Source organism: Saccopteryx leptura, chromosome 1 (assembly GCF_036850995.1).
Source record: "Saccopteryx leptura isolate mSacLep1 chromosome 1, mSacLep1_pri_phased_curated, whole genome shotgun sequence".
Classification (NCBI taxonomy): domain Eukaryota; kingdom Metazoa; phylum Chordata; class Mammalia; order Chiroptera; family Emballonuridae; genus Saccopteryx; species Saccopteryx leptura.
In genome coordinates, this window is record NC_089503.1 from 163461771 (window position 1) to 163483837 (window position 22067).

A 22067-nucleotide genomic window follows, 5' to 3' on the forward strand; every position below is an offset into this window, starting at 1 on the left:
GTCCAGACCTTGGCCCTGGAAGCTGGGTGGCTTTGGACGAGTTCCTAAACCTTTGGCCCTCAGGCTCCCCATCAGTAAAACTGGAATGATTAATCGTTCCCAGCTCTTAAGCTGTCACGAGGATTAAAGTGGACTAAGATGTGTAAGTGCTTGACGCTCGCAACTCTAAGCACTCAGTAACTGTAAGCAGCTTTGTCTCCTTTCCTTCCCACCCCACTTCAAGCTCTCGCGAGTGGCTCGCTGATTCCTGCAGTACCTTCCCAGACTGAGCTCTGCTGGGAGTCCCTCCTAGTGATGGTGTACCCCAGCACTGCCAACTCAACCATCACACGCGCACAAGAGTCAGCCCTCACGAAGGCTGTGGATGACAGCGAGTGTGGGGATATATACAGATACATACTGAGGTGTTTTTATAGTAGCCAGTGATTTTATGTCATACTAAACCAGGGTTAGGGAACCTATGGCTCGCGAGCCAGATGTGGCTCTTTTGATGGCTGCATCTGGCTCGCAGACAAATCTTTAATAAAAAAAATAATGTTAAAAATATAAAACATTCTCGCCTGACCAGGCAGTGGCGCAGTGGATAGAGCATCGGACTGAAATGCAGAGGACCCTGGTTCAAGACCCCGAGGTCGTCAGCTTGAGCGCGGGCTCATCTGGTTTGAGCAAAAGCTCACCAGCTTCAACCCAAGGTCGCTGGCTCGAGCAAGGGGTTACTTGGTCTGCTGAAGGCCCACAGTCAAGGCACATATGAGAAAGCAATCAATGAACAACTAAGGTGTTGCAATGCGCAATGAAAAAGTAATGCTTGATGCTTCTTATCTCTCCATTTCTGTCTGTCCCTGTCTATCCCTCTCTCTGACTCTGTCTCTGTAAACAAACAAACAAAAAACATATATATAAACATATATAAATGTTTATATATAAAATAAATAAATGTTTATATATATATAAACATTCTCATGTATTACATTCCATTCATTTCCTACCGCTCATGTTCATGATTGCGGGTGGCTGGAGCCAATCACAGCTGTCCTCCATGACAACACCAAATATTTATTGGATAGTGCTTAACGTACACGGTTCGTTGTATGGCTCTCACGGAATTACATTTTAAAATATGTGTCATTCATGGCTCTCTCAACCAAAAAGGTTCCCGACCCCTGCACTAAACGGTAGGACAGGGAGAAAGAATACTACTTGACCAAGTTGAAATGATAAATTGACATGAGGAAATGGGCTAAGATCTCCAAATTCAAGAACTGAGTAAGGAAGAGAGTATCCTGAGGGGCTCTGGACCCACTTTTTCTCCAAAGGAATTAGGGAGATGAACATTTAAAGCAAACTTAGTAATGTTATTGCTTAAATGGGTTAAGCTGCTCAGTAGAGAAGGCAAGTGTAATTTCCTCCTCTTCTGCAATTTGCTTCAAGTAATTAGAATATCTGTTTATTTAGCTAGAATGCATCTAAACAAACTTATTCTTTATTTGAGTAAAGCTGTATCTGCATTATTCCACACAATATACTATTAGGGTTCAGGCGATCTAGAATATTTTTAGTGTAAAGGGAAGAATATGACAAAACTTCTGACATTAGACTTCAGATTAAGTGTATATACTCCTTCTGCTTTTGAAGCATTACAACATTTCAGCTTGCTTTATTTTTTATGGCTGAATAACCTTATTCTATGCCCACAATTGATTTCTAGTTATCATTTTAAATGATTTTTTCAGGATATGGCTCTAAAATTGACTACTTTTTGACATGTCAAAAGTTAGAGGCCTGACCTGTGGTGGCGCAGTGGAAGAAGCGTCGACCTGGAAATGCTGAGGTCACCGGTTCGAAACCCTGGGCTTGCCTGGTCAAGGCACATATGGGAGTTGATGCTTCCAGCTCCTCCCCCCCCTTCTCTCTCTCTGTCTCTCCTCTCTCTCTCTCCCTCTGTCTCTCCCTCTCCTCTCTAAAATGAATAATAAAAAAATTTTTTTTTAAAAAGTTAGAAAGTTTATCATGGAAAAAAGACTAAATCTATGCCTGAAAACCCTGTATCTCATCATTAAGGAAATTATTTTAGTAAATCAGAACAAAGTTGAGCTAATTTTTAAAATATTAATTGCATATTATGTTGTCTATTAGCATTTGTCACATTTAGTGTTTGCAGCAAATAAAGAATAGGGACATCAAAAGAAATAAGATGTTACTTTTTTTCTATTCATACCTGAATAAATGTATACTTTGGAAGACTGTGGACTAAAGAATAGAGAAAATGCACAAACATGACATTGTTACCAATGTGTTTATTCCTTTTTACTAAGTCACTTTAAGGCCTTTAGCTTGTTTTTCATGATTTTTTAAACCATTTCAACTGCTGCCAAGGCAACTGTTATTAAGCACCAATAATATCCACTTAACCCATCTGACAGTTTAAGATCTGCCTACTCTTTAAAAAAAAAAAAGACTTTTTTTCTTAAAAAAGAAAATATTTTATTGATTTTTAGAGAGAGAGGAAGGAAGAGAGAGAGAGAGAGAGAGAGAGGGAGGAACATCAATCTGTTCCTGTATGTGCCCTAACCAGGGAACAAACTGGTAACTGGCAACCTCTGTGTGCTTTGAGATGATGCTCTAACCAACCAAGCTATCGGCCAGGGGAGGGAGGGAGGGAGGGAAGGAAGGAAGGAAGGAAGGAAGGGAGGGAGGGGAAAGGAAGGGAAGGAAGGAAGAAAGAGAAAAGAGAAAAGAGAGAAAAGAGAGAAAGAGAGAAAGAGAGAAAGAAAGAAAGAAAGAAAGAAAGAAAGAAAGAAAGAAAGAAAGAAAGAAAGAAGAGAAAGACTTTTAACATGTCCTATGTGCATATTACACTAGCAGCTAAAAAGATTACTTTGCAGAGAGGTAAAGAGCAAAGCTTTCAGAGTCAGAAAGACCTGAGCTGGCATGCAGAACCCACCACTGGTCAGATGTTTCAGCGTGAGCAAATTAATCTTCGAGCCGGCTCCCTCATCTACAAAATGAGAACTGTATCAGGAGGGCTGCTGCAGGAAGAAAGGAAGCAATGTACTTAAAGGACTGGGGACCTACCAGCATGTCTATCTGTAGCAATGCCAAATCCTAGCTCACCATCTCTGCCCTTGTGGAAAGTGTGGTGGAAGTGGGGAAGCTGTTTAACCTCTCTGCACTGGCGTGTTTTTCCTAGAATGGGAAACACAGCACTTAGATCACAGAGTTGCTGCGAATCCCGAATGGACAACTCGATGCACAGCATGGAGCACAGTGCCTGACACCCCAGAGATGCTTTTTTTTTCCCATTGGCTCATTTTAGAGAGATGGGATGTGGGAGGGTGCATTCATTTGTTCTGCTTAGCAGTGTATTCATTGGTTGCTTCCCATTTGTGCCCTGACTGGGGATTGAAACAGGAACCTTGGCATTTCAGGATGATGCTCCAGGTGACTGAGCTAATGGGCCAGGGCTTTTGCCATTAGAATCCTTTCCCGTCCTTTCTTCTGGAAGTGTGTTCAATATGTGTCCCTCCTGTGCCCCAGAATCTAGTAAAGGTGCCTGACAGATGCAGTCAGAAAGGAGGCATGTTCCGGTTAGGAGCCTTTGTGAACCCAGGGCCACATGTTGACATCTATGTGCTCGGTGTCCTCTGTTTCAGAAGAGAAGAGATTGTGGATACGTATTCCCCTCTGCTTTCGCTCAGCGTGCTCTGCCTTTCCACACAGGTCAGTGTATACGTTTCCCTCTGTCCCTCTTTCCTGCATACTTAAATAGAGCTCATTTTTCCACCAAATGAACTTGAGCTTCAGCATGCTGCTCAAGCTAAAATAAAAAATAGTCTCTTATTCTCACTGCAGCTATCAGTGCAGCCAGAACATAAAAACGCACTAACGCTCTGTGCTTCCTCCTAGGTCTTGCTGTGCACAGCTAGTTCCAAAGACATCTTTACAATATAAACCTTTGCAATGACTTTTTTATTTTTACTACATTTACTTCCGATGTCCGTTTTAAAACATTTAACATCTTTTTCTACTTCTATATCAAAGCATGAGAGAAGTCACGTAAAATGATGGTTGTCAACACAAAATCATGCCAGTGTGAAGTTCCCCTCAAAACTAAATTTTCCAAACCCTGAGATTCATTCGCTGGTTCAGTGAAAAGTGCAGACTGAAAAATATCCTGGAATGTATGTTTAAGGAGTAAGAATGAATTAAATCCTTACCCACATCTTTTCACAGTTCTAAGAGTGGAAATAAGCCATTTCCTACCCCTGCACCTCCACCCTGACTTCCCTCAAACTGTATTTAACATCTGGAGAAAAGTCTGTTAAATGCTAAGAAACTTTTCAACGAATATTTTACATACTACAGAACTGATTCGGTGGGCAAGTGAAATCTTACAACATGACTCCTTAAGAGTTATCAGACAAAATTACTTTACTAGAGCGTAAATGCAAATGAAAAGCTGTAATTTTTTCAGCTTTCCATAACATGGGCTCCTGGAGCGGAGGCTGAGGAATTACAACAGGAGGCCCTTTTCCTGTTATTTTGCAAAGACTGGGTACTGGCGAATGGGCTTAACTGCCAATCTGTGTCAACAGCCCCATGCCCTGAAAAACACCCTCCTATTTAAAAAAAAAAAAAAAAAAGGGAAAAAGAAAAAAAAAATCCCACGACAGGCAGTTTTTATTTCCCTGCATTGATGAAGCCAAAATCCGTTTGATAAAAAAGAATCTGTCCCCCTGGTAAACACGAAATGGAAACAGCACCCTATCGTTGGCAAGCTATAAATACCGGTTTTAAATCACTGCCTGCCCAGCGCCAGGAACGCGATGGAAGAACGATCAGGATTCGCAGGGGACAGAAAAAAATCAGTTCGTTTCCACCTGGGCCACCTGACATTCCGGAGCCTGAGCAGCGGCCATCATTCCAAGTGTCAAGATCAATGTAGGGTACTACGGGTCCCCCCTGCCTCGGAATAATGAAGACAGCAAGTCGGATTTGCGGGTGTGGTGAGTATGTGTGTGTGGGGGGGGGCATGCATCCCAGGAAGAAAGAACCCGCACGCAGGAAAATCAACCTCGGTCGGACCCGGACAAAACGGTTGTCTGAAAGCCAAGCCCTCTGCGATCCAATCAGAGCAGCCTGGCCAGAACCCGCCTGACCCTTCCGGGGCTCTGGTTCCGATCGAGACCTGCGGAGTCTACGCTTTCTGCCCCTCGGGGTCGCCCAGCAGCTCCCGGAACCGGGGGCGCCTCGCGGCGGGGAGCCGGGGCGCGGGCCGGGACGCGCGCCCCCCAGGGGCTGGGCGGGGGCGCCGCCGCCTACCTGTCCCGAAGGCTTTGGCCACCAGCCAGGCCAGATTGCAGGCGATCTTGGCCCGGGAGAAGTCGTAGTGGTCGAAGGGCTTGATGGCGGGGACAATGAACGTCCTCCGCAGCTCCCGCGGGTCCGCGGCGTCCCCCATGGTCCCAAGTCCTGGGCGAGCCGCGCGGGCGCTCACATGGTGCGCAGCCGGCAGCGCAGGCGCGGGGCGGCGGGGCGGCGCGGGGTCCGCGCGCGGGATCCCCTGCCTCCGGCCGCCGCCCCCGCCGCCCGCGAGCGCGCGTGAGCGAGGCCGCTCCCCTTTGTCTGCGCTCGGCCGCGCGGCGGGGGCGGCGGCAGCCGCGGGCGCCGGGGTGCAGGGCGCTCAGCCCTGGTGGCGAGGCCCTAGGCCAGCCATCATAAGGCCGCGCTCAGTCCGTCAGGCCGCGGGCGCGGGGGCACGGGCGGGGCGGCCGCCGGCACGACGCTCCGCAAACGTCAAAATCACTGCGGCGGCCCTCGCTCCCTCCGCCGCGCCCGCCGCCCCGCGACACGCCGCGGACTGGGCGCTCAGCTCCCGCCTTATCAGGGATGTCCTCAGTGCTTTGCCCCTTCTCGCCCCTATCGTCGCACCCCCTCGGCCACCGCCGCCACAGCTGCGGTTTTCCGGCTGCGGCACTAGACCGAAGGAGCAGCTGCGGGCACTGAGCATGCGCCTTCGCACGGCCCCGCCCCGGGTAAGTCCCGCCCTCAGACCCGCCCCCGTCCGCCTTCCCTTCAGCCGCAGGGATCCCAGCCCCGCCGGCGGGACTCACTGAGCATGCCCAGCCTCTGTCTCAGGCCACGCCCTCAGCTACGCCCCTGCCGGCTTTCCTCTAACCGCGGACTTCACGGCCCCAAGGCGCGGCGCACTGAGCATGCGCCGCCCTCTCCCGCCGGGGTCCTGGATTTGGAACGCCGGCTTGGAACGCCTACTTGCTCGCCTGGGTGGACATCCTCCGTGTCCCTGGCGCTTGGCTGCTGCTGCTTACACTGCCGGGAGAGGAAAGGGAAGGAAGGGAGGAGAGCTGCCTGGCAGCTCTCCTGTGTTAGCTACACGGCGGGTAAGCAGAGAGAACTGGTGTTTAGGAAAACGCTTACTGTGTGACACACACTCTGCTGCGCACCTGACGTGCCCAGCTCCAGGTAGTCCTTCAGCTGACCCTCAGGGGGTGGGTGTCATCGCTGGGGGGCCACGGAACGGCGGCGGTGAAGCCCGTGCGTCTGCTCACTGGTGGCTTCAAGAGGCTGGTGCAGCTCCAGCCTGTTTCCGTGACATCCAGATGCTCTTCTTAACTCGCTGCCCTCCACTCAGACAGCCTCCAGGTGAGGGGCTGGCCCGTCAGTGCCTCCCGATTCTGCCAGGGAGGCGTACACGTTCTTTCACTAAACCAACCGACGCCCACCGCGGTCTGGCACCCGCACACCTTGATGGCTTCATGTTGTCAGAGCTGCTCTCCATCTTCCCAAAGAGACATGCTTTCTCAGAGCTGTCCACCTGGCTTACTCCTGCCCGACTGTCGAGCCTCTTCACGGTAATCACCTCCTCTAGGAAGCCCTCCTTGATAGCTCCTGACACCTTTCCCAGCCAGGGGTGTCATGTAGGTGCCTCCTTTGCTGCTTCCAGGGCACCCTGTCCTTATTCCTGTCACAGCATTGGCCACACCATGTGCTGTCATCAAGTACCCTTCTGTCTACCCCACCGATGACAGGGTCTGTCCCCACCATCTGTGTTGTGCATAGACCACATTAGCTGCTCTATGAAAGTTTAGGGACTAAGGATGGATAGTATTGTAGTTAATACTTCTTCAGTTTATTTCAAATTCTTCACAATATCTTATTTGAATACATTATCTGATTTTAATTATCAAGTCCTGTGTTATCTTCATATCACAGATAATAAAACTAAAACTCAGGGAAAAAAATTTAATTACCCTGTAGCACACAATTAGGAAATTGGCAGACCCTGGATTTGAACCCAGTGCTGTCTTACTCCAGAGCCTCCATGGGATTACCTGCCCTTGAGGTAGAAGCCAGATATAGGAAGCATGAAGGGAGGGGCTTTTGGACCCCACTATCTAAATGGGTAGGTAGCTCCAGCAAACTTTGTTCCCATTTAACCCTTACAAATTCCCCATTCTGAACCTACGAGGCACTACAGGTAAGCCTTGTTCACAAGGTGGGCCAAAGAATGAATGTGAGTGAGAACAATCATACACCCCAGGGTGGTTAATGTCATTCTTCCATAATTCAATGATTAGTGATAGAGTATATCTCATAGGCCAGGCACTTCGCTACGGCACATAAGGGATATAATAAGATTAACACAGCAATAATAGTTCACAAAGTGAGTTCATACAGTAACAGCATAAATTCTCACATTTGTTCTATGAAACCGGCACTGTTGTTACCTTCAATTCCAGACGCAGGACTAAGGTTCACAGGTTGAGTTGCGTGGCCAAGAGTTCATGGTTAATTAATCTCTGAGTCTGGCTTCCAAAACAGCCTACGTCTGCTGGCTCCGCTCCTTGGGCTCCAATCCCTGTGTCGGTTCGCTTCCCGGATTGTGGAGGCTGACGTGTCCATAAATAATGCATCAAGCAGAGGTAAGTCCCATGAGAGACAGAGTACAGACAAACATGCAGGTGGAGGGGTCAGGAAGGTTTCTCAGAGACATCTGTTCAATCTAGTGTATCCAAATTCACCTGCAACTGAATTCTAGAGCAACAAGCCAAATTCAGAGAAAGCTATAGCCTGGAAAGGTTAAAGGGAGACGCTGAAACATTTTACCGGTTATTATAATTATCTGCAAGCTAACACAATTCTGAGGCCAGGAACCAGATCCAGTAACTTCGTGTTGTTGTGTATGTGACCTGGCACAGTACTCTACTCACAATGGGTGGTGGGTAAATTCTCGCTGAATTTTACTGAAAACTACTGTACTTCAACCTAAATAAACATAATGAAGAAGAGGAGGAAACAAAGACAGTTGCTGTGACTTGTCCTTTGATTCAGCAGTGATGCATTTAGTAGCAATGGCATGACTGTGACTCCAATTGGAGAGGACTGTGTTTAGGAATGGAAAAAAAATGAAGCACAAAGAGCAGCTTTCACTTTCAGGCAGGCCGTGAAACCTGGGGTCATAGTAGGAGGCTCTTATTAACAGAGAAACACCCTGAGTACAAAGGAGGATTCATTTCCAGGGAGACAGACACTCTAATAGGGTGTTCTTCGTGACACCTTTCAGAATGATCCCTTTTAAAAACTGGAGATCTCTGCAAAAACACCAGTCAAAAAGAAATGCCCTCCATTACCTTCTTAAGATATCTGACTTCATCAAAAAACAAAACCCAAACCCTGTGGTTCTTTGGGCCAGCTTGTCCGGCTACACAGCTCTCCCTGTCTTTTCTGTCTCCAGGCTGAGAATCTCTATTCCTCAGACAACAAAGACACGGATTACTACACATACGGCCCTCCTTCTCACTATTTTAAAGTATTTCTCTCATTTCTCCTGGAGAAGCCACAGTATCAGCCAGGCTTCCTTTCTTGGGGCCACCCTCCATCTCTCTGTCTTTGGATAGAGTTGTAAATGTGTTCGTTTAGTCATTAACCAATGTGGATGGAGCAAATTCCTCCTGCTGAGGAAACAAATTTTTAATGAGAAAACTTGGAGATCCTAGGGCCAGAGTGGCCAGCTAATATAGATGTATATATGTGTGTTTGTGTGTGTGTGTGTGTGTGTATAATATACATGTTGGAAAACTTGATACTTCCATAGAAATCTCAGAAATGAAACACTTAACCATGCACACCCCCCTGAGACATCATGGTATTTTTTTAATTGAAAGCATGTATCCATACTTTCTAACACTTATTAGGTGTTGACACATTTTGTGTATCAGATCTTGCACTACATATATTATTTACTTCTCATTTACTTTTATTTTTTTCATTTAGTGAGGGGAGGGGAGACAGCGATAGACTCCCACTTGACCGGGATACACCTGGCAAGCCCTCTAGAGGGCGATTCTCTGCCCATCCGGGGCCCTCGCTCCATTGCAACCAGAGCCATTTTTTTAGTGCCTGAGGCGGAGGCCATAGAGCAATCCTCAGCACCCAGGGCCACTTGCTCCAATTGAGCCATGGCTGTAGGAGGGGAGGAGAAGAGAGAGATAAAGAGAGAGAAGCAAGAGAGGGAGGGGTAGAGAAGCAGATGGATGCTTCTGTGTGCCCTGACTGGGAATTGAACCCTGGACGTCCACACACCAGCTGATGCTCTACCACTGAGCCAACCAGCCAGGGCTCCTCATTTTTATCCTCATTTGGCAAATAGCTCTCTATTATAACTTAAGTGGTGGAGACCTTGAGCTAGAGTAATGAAACATTGACTCAACCAGGTGAAGAATGACAGGGGAAGGGGGATGTGTGGCAGGTAAAGGATACCTAGCTAACTGAAGACAAAGTATAGAAACATCTGGCAAACTGACATGGGCCAGTAGGGTCTGTGCTGTGTACCTGCCACTCTGTCACTTGTAGACACAGTTGTGGCTTTCATCTGAATAGCTAGCAGAATTTTATGAGGATTACCTCATCTGCCTGCACAATTCCAGCAAGGCCTGTGTGGTGTGGGGCCAAGTGTGGGGCTGGAGCAGCTAAATGACACAGAGATCTCTGCAGAAACACCAGTCAAAAAGAAGTGCCCTCCACTGCCTTCTTAAGATATCTCACTTCATAAAACAAAACAAAACAAAACTCCTCTTGGGAGCCACATAGCTCCCATAGGTGCACTGGGTCCATGTCTAAGCCAAAATGCAGAACCTGGCCCTCAGGGTCCCAGGGGCATCTCTGTGTTTCCCCAGATCCCAGGAAGGTGGGTCACCTTCCTAAACTTGAATGTTGATTATTGAACAAATGTCCGCAGACAGCGCACTTGAGTGATTTCAGACCGCCTGTCTGATATGGTACAAGGCTTTTTCCATACTGCATCTTATGTGATTTAATCACTCAGTAGCACATGACACGGGCATTTGCACATGGAGAAGAGAACTCAGAGAGATTAAGAGAACTCCTCAAGGTTTCCTGGAAAGAAGGAGCCAACACCCAAACTCAGGGCTTCTGATTTCGAGGTCAGGAGTCTCTCCATCACCACTCACCTGTTTGCTTGGCTGTGCCTTGTTGCTAGAGGTCATCTAAATGTTCACATTGATGTCGAAGATCCTCTCCAGATGGCCTATCTTGACATTGGTATTTCCCCAGTACAATACTCTCTTATACTTATCAAGCCAAATTATTCTCACAACCCTGAACATATTTAATTCTTTCCAAGGCGTCTTGGCTTGGATAACTTTATTAACCTCCCTCCCTCCTGAGGGCTCTCCACCAGACCAATATGAGCTACTGCAACCTTCTCGTCTTTCAGTATCTACATCGAATACCTCCTCTTCCATGAAGCTTTCCTGACCTGTTGGTGTCCTCTTATGTTTTGTCTTGAATTAGGACTCTTTCTGTGTACCATATGGGAGCAGACAATCTTATTCCATGTCCTAATCTCCCTCAGTGCCTAATAGCCAATAGACCATAGGAAGTGTTTGTTGAATAAATGGAAAATCCGTGAATGAACAGGGAACAAAAGACATTCATTAACACATTCTAGAGCCGTGAGACAGATCAGTATACTTTAACCACCTTCCACGGGAATTAAAAATGGTAAGTTGGTTTCCGTAATACTATGTACTAAGTGGTTCTCATTGGTTCCTAAATATTGCTATGTTTTATTAGAATTTATACAGAGAAACTGTAGTGACTTTTTTTTTTATAAAACTCTTTTCTTTCCTCTAAAGAACCATGTTCTGTTATGAAATTATTCCCTTCCTGCTTTTTTTTTTTCTGTTAAAATGTCCTTTCTCATAAAATGATGGTGATTCTTGATGCTAGTGGAGCATTTATGTCTCCTCATCTGGTAAAATGAAAAGTTGATATGTTCACTCCTCTCCAATTCATTCAGTCAGTCAGCGAGTCATTCATTTGAGAGACTTGGCTGCTTTACATAGTCCCCAAGTCTGGAGGCCACTGTTCCGATCAGCTGAACTGAGTGGCTTAGTCCTGATGAGCTTGTTAGACAAAACTGGCTTCAGAAAAATGAAGCAAAAAATTATATCTGTGATTTTTGTGTATCCTATTTGCTATAGAAATAGTTATTGTTGCAGTTTCAAGTATGCTGCTATTTTCAAACATGTTGGTATTTGAATAAGACACGGCATACGGCCTAATTTCCTCCTTGGCTGGTCACTAAAAATAGAAGTCAGATCTTTCTTTAAAGCTCTGGTTGGGAGCTAAGCTGAACTTTGTGGACCTCTTTCTAACTAGATGTGGGTATGGGTCATGGGCATCCCTGTCATCAAGGGCCTAGGGACAGCCAGGAAGACGGTGTGTCTTCCTGATGAGAGGAGGTTTTCTGAGTCAGAACATGATGAAGAATTTGAATGCATAATTTTGACAAACAGAAACAAAACATGGTGGCTTCCTTCTCCTGACTTTTTCTTGTCTGCGCCCTGTCTTCCTCCTCATTTGCCAGATCAGAGAAATGCAACTTCCTGTTTATTTTCTCCTGTTGTACATTTTAAAGTCTCTGGATAAAACCAGAAGAGGAAAATTACAGCTTGATGTTGAGCATTTGAAAAGGCCAGGGCCCATGGCACCTACACTGACATTATTTGTGGAACTTTGCTAATTCAATGTTATCTTTGTCCTGTGGAGAACATTTTACTTTTAGGTTATTCAGAAAGAAAACTGGGGTTGGAAAGGAAAGAAAAACAATAAATACTTTTTCCAACAGACACATTCAATTAGACATTGAAATGCACAGTATATCATTTTTATGGAATCACTGTATGTGATCAAGCAGTAAAACCTCAAAATATTATGTTATAGTAGGACATCATTATAGCGTGGTTCTACCCAGAACTGTCTCTTTGAAAACGTGGTAATTACAGTGAACATTTGAATTAACTCAGTCTATGAGTTGCATAGCAGGCTAAGACCCTTCCCCAAACAGAGTCACATCCTTAGAAACAGTGATGCTGCCTTCATTTTAAATTTCCTAATAGGCCCGACCTGGAATGCTGAGGTTGCCGGTTCAAAACCCTGGGCTTGCCTGGTCAAGGCACATATGGGAGTCGATGCTTCCTGCTCCTTCCCCCCTTCTCTCTCTATGTCTCTCTTCTCTAAAATGAATAAATAAAAATAATTTTTAAAAAATTCCTAATGAGCCCTGGCCGGTTTGCTCAGTGGGTAGAGTGTCGGTCTGGCATGTGGATGTCCTGGATTCAATTCCCGGTCAGGGCACACAGGAGAAGCAACCATCTGCTTCTCTACCACTTCCCCTCCCTTTTCTCTCTCTCTTTCTCTCTCTCTCTTTCTTCCCCTCCTGCAGCTATGGCTTGATTGGTTCAAGCACATCAGCCTGGGTGCTGAGGATGGCTCCATGGAGCCTCTACCTCAGGCACTAAAAATAGCTCAGTTGTGAGCATCAGCCCCTGTTGGAGGTTGCCAGGTGGATCCCAGTCGGGGCGCATGTGAGAGTCTGTCTCTCTGTCTCCCCTATTCTCACTTGGAAAAGAAGAAAAGGAAAAAAAATCTCCTAATGAAGATTAGAAGCAGCATTATATTCAGAAAATTGTCTCCACTCAGCGTTGCTCCCATGGATAAAATGCTGGGGTAACAATCATCATTCAAAAGACTCCATTGTGTTGCTGCAGACAGTCCAAGGGGCTGGAGAAAATTTGGACTAAAACAATGAAGGGGACAGTCCCACCTGGAGTCAAGATGGGCCCCGTGACCTCAGAGGCCTTGTTCAAGCCTTGAGCTCTGTGACATTTCCATGGTCACTCACAGCTCCATAGAACTTTTACCATTTTGTCTTATTTTTTTTTAAAATATTGATTACTGTAGTTTAGAACAGTGTTATTTGGGTTTTACTCCAAGGTATTTTTTAACAGATTCAGTAAGATCCCGGGTGCTTTTTTTTAGAGGACATTCTTCAAAAGAAAACAAATTGCCAAATGTTTTCCCCCCTAAGCCCATGTGTTAGTTTTTCCTAGATTCCAAATAGAACTAAAGCTCCATGATGTCACTAATTTTTGCCAACTGATATTGCTTATTGAAACAACACCCCCCTCCTCCTAAATTGCATCGTTTCCCAAAAATGTCTTAAAATAAAAAGCGAGAACACAACTTAAAAGGGCAGGAAAAATCAGGCTGTCTGTAGAATGCTGGCTTGGTTTAACGGGGTATGTGTGTTTTCAGAATATGAAAGAAAAAACAAACCCTAGACCTGAAGTTGTGTGATGAATACAGTGTTCTAGCCAAGTTACAAGTCTCAGCTGAGGGAGGCGGGGCTGGCCAGTTTTGGGAGGGATGGTGCCCTCACAGCCACACCACAGAATAAAAGATGCATTCACTTCATGCTCCCGTCTGTCACTAGCTAAACATAAGGTTGCTGGCACAGTTGGTGAAATGTGTCTGTAAAACTGAAAGGCATGGAAGAAAAGCACATGAAACATGTACCTGGCATCCCTTGTCGGACTCCTGGTAGACCAGACATTATTCTGGCATTCATGAGGGCATCCTGTGCTTTTCGAGGTCAACAACAAGACACTCCAAGCTACATGGGTGACACAACCAGTTGGGTTCTTGTGTGCTCTCTTTAATTTCGTATTCCATCTTAAAGCACGGAACCAATGCCCAGCTCAAAACCACCACCATCTATCAAAAACTGTGGCTCACTGCTTCCATTTGATGTGATTCACATAAAAAAAGTAAGTAAATAAAAAGGCGATCACATTTTAAAGGCAGAGGTGTTCTCATGGGGCTGCGTACAGACCTGCTTCTCCTCGGTGGGTTCCCAGCTCATCTTTGAGCCAGATTCAAGAAGCTCCCTCTGTGACACTTCCTCTCCCACATTTTCAGGAATGTGTTACGGAGACGTTTCTGCTGGAACTGCAGAAATAAAAATAGACGGAGGATGGATTGGGACAACAGCCCTCCACAGTTTTCATCCTCAATTCCCTGTATCCTCTGTCTATAAAAATACCTAAAACTGAAGACGTGGGCCCCGTGAGCCTTTTACAAAGAGGCTTAAAAACACAAGAGGAAGACCCCCCAGAGGCGGAGAAGGTGAAGTCACCCTGTTCATGTCACTGTTTCCTGGAGTGTTGCTGCCCTGTGCTCCCTGTCACTGCCCACCCCACCCGGCACCTGCTGGCAGGAACCCACCTGCTCATCATGACACCATTTGGGGGGTGGGGGTGGGGGGGCCAACTATGAGGGACTTCCATTTTCAAGTCATCATGGCAACACAGTCCCACACTGCCCCATCTCCTGTCCTGCCCACTGTGAAAACAGCATCACATCAGGCCTCTGAGTGTCACTCTGCAGGTCCCTCCTGCCTATGGAGGGGCCCCAGGAGATGGACATCAAAGTAGAGGGGCTATGACAGACATTAATCTGCCATCTTCCCCTGGCACGCAGTTGAGTGGCATCATTTCTTATTTCCTCCAGAGTGCCTTTCATGCTCAGTGGAGATGTGTGCCAAGAAAGTCTTTGGGAGCCATTTTACAGACAAACCTACTTGGACCTAAAATTTCAAGGAGCACGTTATATCCATCCCATGCAGGACACCCACCTGCTCACCACCGTTGTGTGCCAACCCTGCAATGTGAATGTTTGGAAGTCAACACTGAGCTCGAGAAAAGGCAAACCCGCCGTGAAAACTCCACAGACGGCAGAATCTATAGTTTTAGAATGAAACAGTTATGTGATCACTGTGCAAACCTCAGCTTGTTCCTTCATTCCTTCTCCCTCCTCTTTCTTTCTTTTTTTAAACCCTCTGGAAAGCTATAATTTGAATGCAAGAGCAGTAGTTAGGAGAAAATGCTGATCAAAATCAGAAAACCGTGCATTAACCCCCCCCCCCATGTGATTGGACACGATGGAAGACAGGACTCAGCTTTCATTGTCTGGGCTGGAAGCGCCCTCCATATGTCCCTGATTTCTCCCTGCACATCTCTGGGACGTTCCCAGATGACTGCCCTAACCCATTTCTCTTCCCCACCCCAAGAGTAGCCTCAAAGGGGTCTGCCCACCACTATTTTTTGATGCAAACACACAAGCCTTCACATTCTTAGGGTTTTCCTCTGCTTTACATTCTTGAGAAACAGGGTTAAAATAAACATTGGAAAAGCTACAGATATTTAAGAATTCACCCAAGGTTACCTTAAGTGCGTGTCCATAGGTGCGGGAAAATGCACTGGAGGTTAGGAGGTTCCTTTCTTTGGGAATGGCAAGAGCAAGCCTTGGCGAACCTATTGTGCATTTTTTCATCGCTCTTGTTCCCCTGGCTCTAGCCCAGGGAGACCATCCTGTCCCTGTCCCACCCCCTCCATCTCCTCCTCTGTCCATCAGCCTCAGATAGTGATGGTCTCACTTGAGTAGAACTTTGGGTATATCCCTAGTACCTCATCCAAATGCCTGTAGACATTCAATGTGGGTCATTTCTTTCCCCGGGGAAGTTCTGGGTCTGCAATCTTCACACAGAACATGTCCTTTAGGTCAGTGGTCCCCAACCTTTTTTGGGCCACGGACCGGTTTAATGTCAGAAAATATTTTCACAGACCGGCCTTTAGGGTGGAACGGATAAATGTATCACGTGACCGAGACAAGCATCAAGAGTGAGTCTTAGACAGATGTAATAGAGGGAATCTGGTCATTTTTAAAAAATAAAACATCGTTCAGATTTAAATATAAATAAAACGGAAGTAATGTAAGTTATTCTTTCTCTGCGGACCGGTACCAAATGGCCCACGGACTGCTACCGGTCCACGGCCCAGGGGTTGGGGACCACTGCTTTAGGTGATTCCTCGACCAGTGTCCTGAAGGAATTATGAAGTCATTTGTCCTTTCTCTCCCCCCAACCCCCTCCCCAGTAATGATCAGGCCCATGTGTCATTTATAGCTCTAATCTGAGGGGGATAAATGTAAGTTTGGGACGAGATTCAAAGAAAATTTAAATAATCATTAAAGATATGAAAAATATGGTCTGGGTGAGAAAAAGGAGCAAATGTACTGGCCTTGATAATGTTAACTTTGGGGTTTGGGGGTAATTCTTTGGTGCATGTGCACCAGTCCTGGGCACTGTAAGGTAATGTTTTTCAACCATCAGTCCAGGGATCAGTGCTGGTCTGCCAGAAATTTTGTGCCGGTCAGTGAAAGAGTCAATCACCCTAACGTTGTATGAAGATTATAGACCCAATGATCTTAGTCAAATTTGCTTATGCTCAGGGTGATTTCTGCCTGCGCTGTCCTCAAAGTCATTCTCCTTTTTTCAATAGTCTACAAGTGAAAACCATTTGTGTAGGGTGTTGAGCAGCATGATTGGCCTCTCCCCACTACAATCCCCACCTCCAGTGTGACAATCAACAAAGTCTGCAGACATTGTCCCCTGGGGGTAAACTCTCCCCCAGCTGGGAGCTGCGGGTTAAAGGAGTTAAGATGTTCAGCCTGATGCAAAGCTTTTAATTACAGCATCCATCCGCGCAGATGTAGGGCGCTCACACAGACAACCAGGTCAGCAGCTTTCTGTTTTGAGACAGAAACCAAATGAATTTCTGCCCAAAGGATTTGGATAAAACCTAGCTGATTCAATTCTCCTGAGGCTTGTGATAGCCCTGACATGGGTCCCTGGAAAGGAATGGATTCCTACCCCTGCCCATCTTTGAGATGAAATGCACCCCTTGTTTCTAGGATCATTCTGGAGCAGTCATTCCCTCAAGGATGTGAACTGGGAAGACCCTCAGCCCTCCTCCTTCTCAGGCATATTGTGGGTAAGGGCTTCGGACTTCAGGTGTAACAGTGAACCCCGGCACCACCCGCTGATCCAGGGGGAGTTTTCCAAACAGACAGCAGAAAATATGACTTCCAGCTTGGACATTATTAGAAACAACACAGGAATCCACAAAATTGTTGGTTATTTCTTTGGGAGATACTTCTTGAGGTACTGGGAAGACCTGTGCTTCGTCCTCTGTTGCATTTGGTATTCTCTTACTCTGAATTACTGATTTGCTCTAAGTGGTAAGAAGCAGTATTGGTGCTTTTTAAGAACTGCAGGATGAGAGAGGGGTCTGTATGGAAGGGGAATTTGTCCTCCTAAAAAAGGAGCTATTAGAGAAAAAAAATTATGTGATACCTTTGGAACTTATTATATGCCCACCTCATTCCAGGAAGATTTAAGGCTGAGTTCTGATAATGACCAACCTCCTAAGCTCTTAAATCTACAGTAACACTAGTTACTTAACAATGCCGGTGAGAAAGAATTCCTGAGGTTCATAATCAGACAGGAGTATCAAGTTCTGGAAGCACAATGCACAACAAAGATACTATGTGTGCACAACAAAGATACTATGTGTCTTTGTCATAGGACAATAGCTCATTCGTTTAAGTGTATGAACTAGTCAGGTATCCCCCTTGGTTTTTTTAAAAAAAATTGTATTCATGCTTTAGCTAAACCAGGGGTAGTCAACCTTTTTATACCTACCGCCCACTTTTGTATCTCTGTTAGTAGTAAAGTTTTCTAATAGCCCACCGGTTCCACAGTAATGGTGATTTATAAAGTAGGGAAGTAACTTTATAAAATTTATAAAGCAGAGTTACAGCAAGTTAAAGCACATAACAATGATTACTTACCAAGTACTTTATGTCAGATTTTCACTAAGTTTGGCAGAATAAATCTTTATAAAACAACTTACTATAGTTAAATCTTTTTATTTATACTTTGGTTGCTCCACTACCACCTACCATGAAAGCTGGAATGCCCACTAGTGGGTGATAGGGACCAGGTTGACCAGCACTGAGCTAAACCTTACTGTCTTGAGTGGACTCTGCCCAATTGAGCCACTTGCAGTAATTAATACACATATTAACATATGCTACAATAAGGAGGAGGAACTCCCTAATTCTTTAAACCAGGGGTCCCCAAACTACGGCCCGCGGGCCGCATGCGGCCCCCTGAGGCCATTTATCTGGCCCCCACCGCACTTCGGAAGGGGCACCTCTTTCATTGGTGGTCAGTGAGAGGAGCACATTGACCATCTCATTAGCCAAAAGCAGGCCCATAGTTCCCATTGAAATACTGGTTTGTTGATTTTAATTTACTTGTTCTTTATTTTAAATATTGTATTTGTTCCTGTTTTGTTTTTTTACTTTATAATAAGATATGTGCAGTGTGCATAGTTTTTTTTATAGTCTGGCCCTCCAATGATCTGAGAGGGACAGTGAACTGGCCCCCTGTGTAAAAAGTTTGGGGACCCCTGCTTTAAACTATGTTTATATCGTCCTTTAGACTCTATAATCTATTTTAACACAATCATTTTAATTCCCAGAGTATATTGTTATACTATTAAGCCGATATTTAAGAAATTTTTTTTTTTACCACATACATTCATTGTTGCTTAACCTTTTCACTGTTATGAGATTACAAACAAATGATTACCAGTCACAGGGTAAGGAAAGGAGCAAGAATGCAATCTTCTACAGCAGATGAGTTTTCAGCTCAATGTGTGAAGCCACACTCAACTTATGACCACCCAAATTGAGATTTCTTTTTTTAAGGGCAGGTGGTTCTGGTGAAGCAACGAAGAATGAAATGTCAAACATGGAAAAGCCTTCAGCCTGAAATGAATCAACACACAAAATAAAAAAAATAAAAAAAGAAACACCCTGCCCCAAAGGGGTCTCATAGGATGCCATCTGGGTCCTGCTTCAATAATGGAAAGGAAGGTCATTGAGCTAAAGCCTGCCAGGCTTACATGCCTCTGCTGTGAGGAAACAGGGACACTGGAAGGTAGGCTTCCCCCTAGCTCCTCTAAGGGAGGGTTCAGTCTCTTCCAGCCCTGCTCCAGCCACCTATGACCTAACCTTGCCCAGAAAGCTGGGGTTTGCCACTGAAGGCTGAAGATGCCCAGGGCCGTCGGCCCCATCTACAACACTGTGGACGAGCCTAGGGTATTTCTTCCAAGAAGCAGGTAAACTGATCTCGTTTGCACAAGGGCCACTTAACTATGTTTTGCCTGAATAGTCAGGTTTTTTATTCTTCCCTCAAAGATCTCTGTTGTGGGTGTTGATAGTCCTATTTTCTGCTGCTTTGCTTAATATATAGTGTTTCCTTTATCCCTCCTACCTCAATGTCCCACTCATATTTCAGGCTGGGACCTACTCCTAATTTAGAGCTCTCTAAAAAGAAAGAAAGAAAAAAAAAAAGAAACACCCACAGATTTTGTTATTGGAAGGAAAAAATAAAACTTCCTGTATTTTACAATAGAGAGCAGGAGGAGACTCAGGAAATGGCAGGAAGTTCTCTTCTAGGGACAATGGCTGAAGTTTGAAATGGTCTTCAGCCCATGGACCTCTATGCTTGATTCTAAGGAGTTACCTTGTCGAGACAAACCATTTATACCAATAGCATTGTTTCTTTTTTCTTATAGCTAGAAACACTTGTTTACTGTGGAAAATATTGATGAGCACAAGATAAAAAAATCCACATGAGCCCCTCATCCAGAAATACTTCCTCTACAAGCTTTATTTAAAAGCATTATTGAGAGCCACATACCATACAATTCACCTATTTTCAATGTACATCTATTTTTTAGTATATTCAGTTATTCACTGGGTTGTAAAGAAATCACCACAATATAATTTTAGAATGTTTCAACACCCCCAAAAGAAAGCCATTGGCAGTCGCTCCCCATTTTTTCTACCGCACACTCCCCAGCTTCTTAGCCTTAAACACCTACTAACATGTCTCTAGTTTTTTGTTTTTACAGAGACAGAGAGTCAGAGGGAGGGATAGATAGGGACAGACAGGAATGGAGAGAGATGAGAAGCATCAATTCTTTGTTGCAGCACCTTAGTTGTTCGTTGATTGCTTTCTCATATGTGCCTTGACGGGGGGGGGGGGGGAGCTATAGTAGACTGAGTGACCTCTTGCTCGAGCCAGCAACCTTGGGCTCAAGCTGGTGAGCTCCGGGGTCTTGAACCTGGGTCCTCCGCATCCCAGTCCTACCCTACGCTCTATCCACTGCACCACTGCCCAGTCAGGCCATACCACATTATGAATGCGCAGGTTTTCACTTCTCTCGGCATCCAGGAGTGGACTCTCTGGGTCACGTGGAAACTCTGTGTCTAATGTTTTCAGGGACCTGCCTGGTTCTTTTCCGAGTGGCTTCTCCATTTTATATGCCCATCCGCAATCTATGAAGGTTCCCATTTCTCTGCATTATTGCCTGCCTTTTTCTTTAAATAGCTATATTCTACTTAGTGTGGTTTTGACTTGTACTTCCCTAATAACTGATACTGTTGAGCATCTTTGTGTGTGTTTATTGGCTATTTGTATATTGTCTGTGGAGAAATGCCTATTCAAATCCCTTTGCCTTTTTTTTTTTTTTTTTTTGTATTTTTCTGAAGCTGGAAACGGGGAGAGGCAGTCAGACAGACTCCCGCTTGCGCCCGACCGGGATCCACCTGGCACGCCCACCAGGGGGCGACGCTCTGCCCACCAGGGGGTGATGCTCTGCCTCTCTGGGGCATCGCTCTGTTGCGACCAGAGCCACTCCAGCGCCTGGGGCAGAGGCCAAGGAGCCATTCCCAGCGCCTGGGCCATCTTCGCTCCAATGGAGCCTCGCTGCGGGAGGGGAAGAGAGAGACAGAGAGGAAGGAGAGGGGGAGGGGTGGAGAAGCAGATGGGCGCTTCTCCTGTGTGCCCTGGCCGGGAATCGAACCTGGGACTCCTGCACGCCAGGCCGACGCTCTACCACTGAGCTAACCGGCCAGGGCTTCCCTTTGCCCTTTTAAAAATTAGGTTATTTTTCTCTTTATTGTTGTGTTGTAGGCTTCTGTAGATATTTTGGATACTAGACCCTTGTTAGATAGTTGTATGAGATACAAACTGTTTCTCCCATTGGGGGGGGGTTTGTCTTTCATTTTCTTGATATTGTCATAAGTAGCACAAAAGTTTTAAATTTATCTTTTTTTTTTCTTTTGCCTTTTGTGCTTTGGGTGTTGCATCTAACCTAAAGCTGTGAAGATTACTCCTATATATTCTTCTAAGAGTTCTTAAATGTTAGCTCTTCCATGTGAGTCCACCCATTTTGAGTTAGTTTTTGTGTATGGAGTGAGGTAGGAAGCCAATGTCATTTTCCTCTAGAAAATGAGTGCATATTGATGTCAGGTTTCCAAAAATTTGCATAGTCATAGCTCTTATATTGTGTCTTCAGAGTGACAGCCTTGTAACGTTGAATCTGGTGGAACCTGTATGTGACAGTCTTTGCTAAGGTTTACAGAAGTGGGTTCTATACCCTCAGTCCATTGTGTTTTTCTTAACCACACAATGACATATTCATAAGTTCCAGTTTTAGGATGAACGTCGGATTGTAAACTAGACTTCATCTTCACAAGGCGTATCCTAATTTGGCATCTCAGAAGGTTCACTGCCAACAATTATGTACATCTGTGAATAGACCTGTGCCTGGAGTTTGGGCAGAAAGAATAACATGGATCACTGCGATTGTCAAGTCTTGGATGTATTGGGAGGAGTAGAAAGACATTTCTAAAATTATTAACAATAAAATATTTATCATGCAATTGTATTCAATTCATCACTACGACAGCTGTTATCTTCACGT

The 22067-nt window shown here is 45.4% G+C and overlaps 1 protein-coding gene across 4 annotated transcripts in view; it reads right to left on the minus strand.

Moving 5' to 3' along the window:
- CAMSAP2 (calmodulin regulated spectrin associated protein family member 2) overlaps positions 1–6003 on the minus strand; it is a 48784-nt gene extending 42781 nt beyond the window's left edge. For 2 of the 4 annotated variants that reach the window (XM_066379859.1, XM_066379857.1), the window contains exon 1: positions 5323–6003. In XM_066379859.1, coding sequence (XP_066235956.1) covers positions 5323–5461 — 139 coding nt within the window. In that variant the 5' untranslated portion in view covers positions 5462–6003. The remainder of the gene's footprint in view (positions 1–5322) is intronic. The other 2 variants (XM_066379858.1, XM_066379856.1) reach the window with 1 other exon arrangement.
- Positions 6004–22067: the final 16064 nt, after the last annotated feature.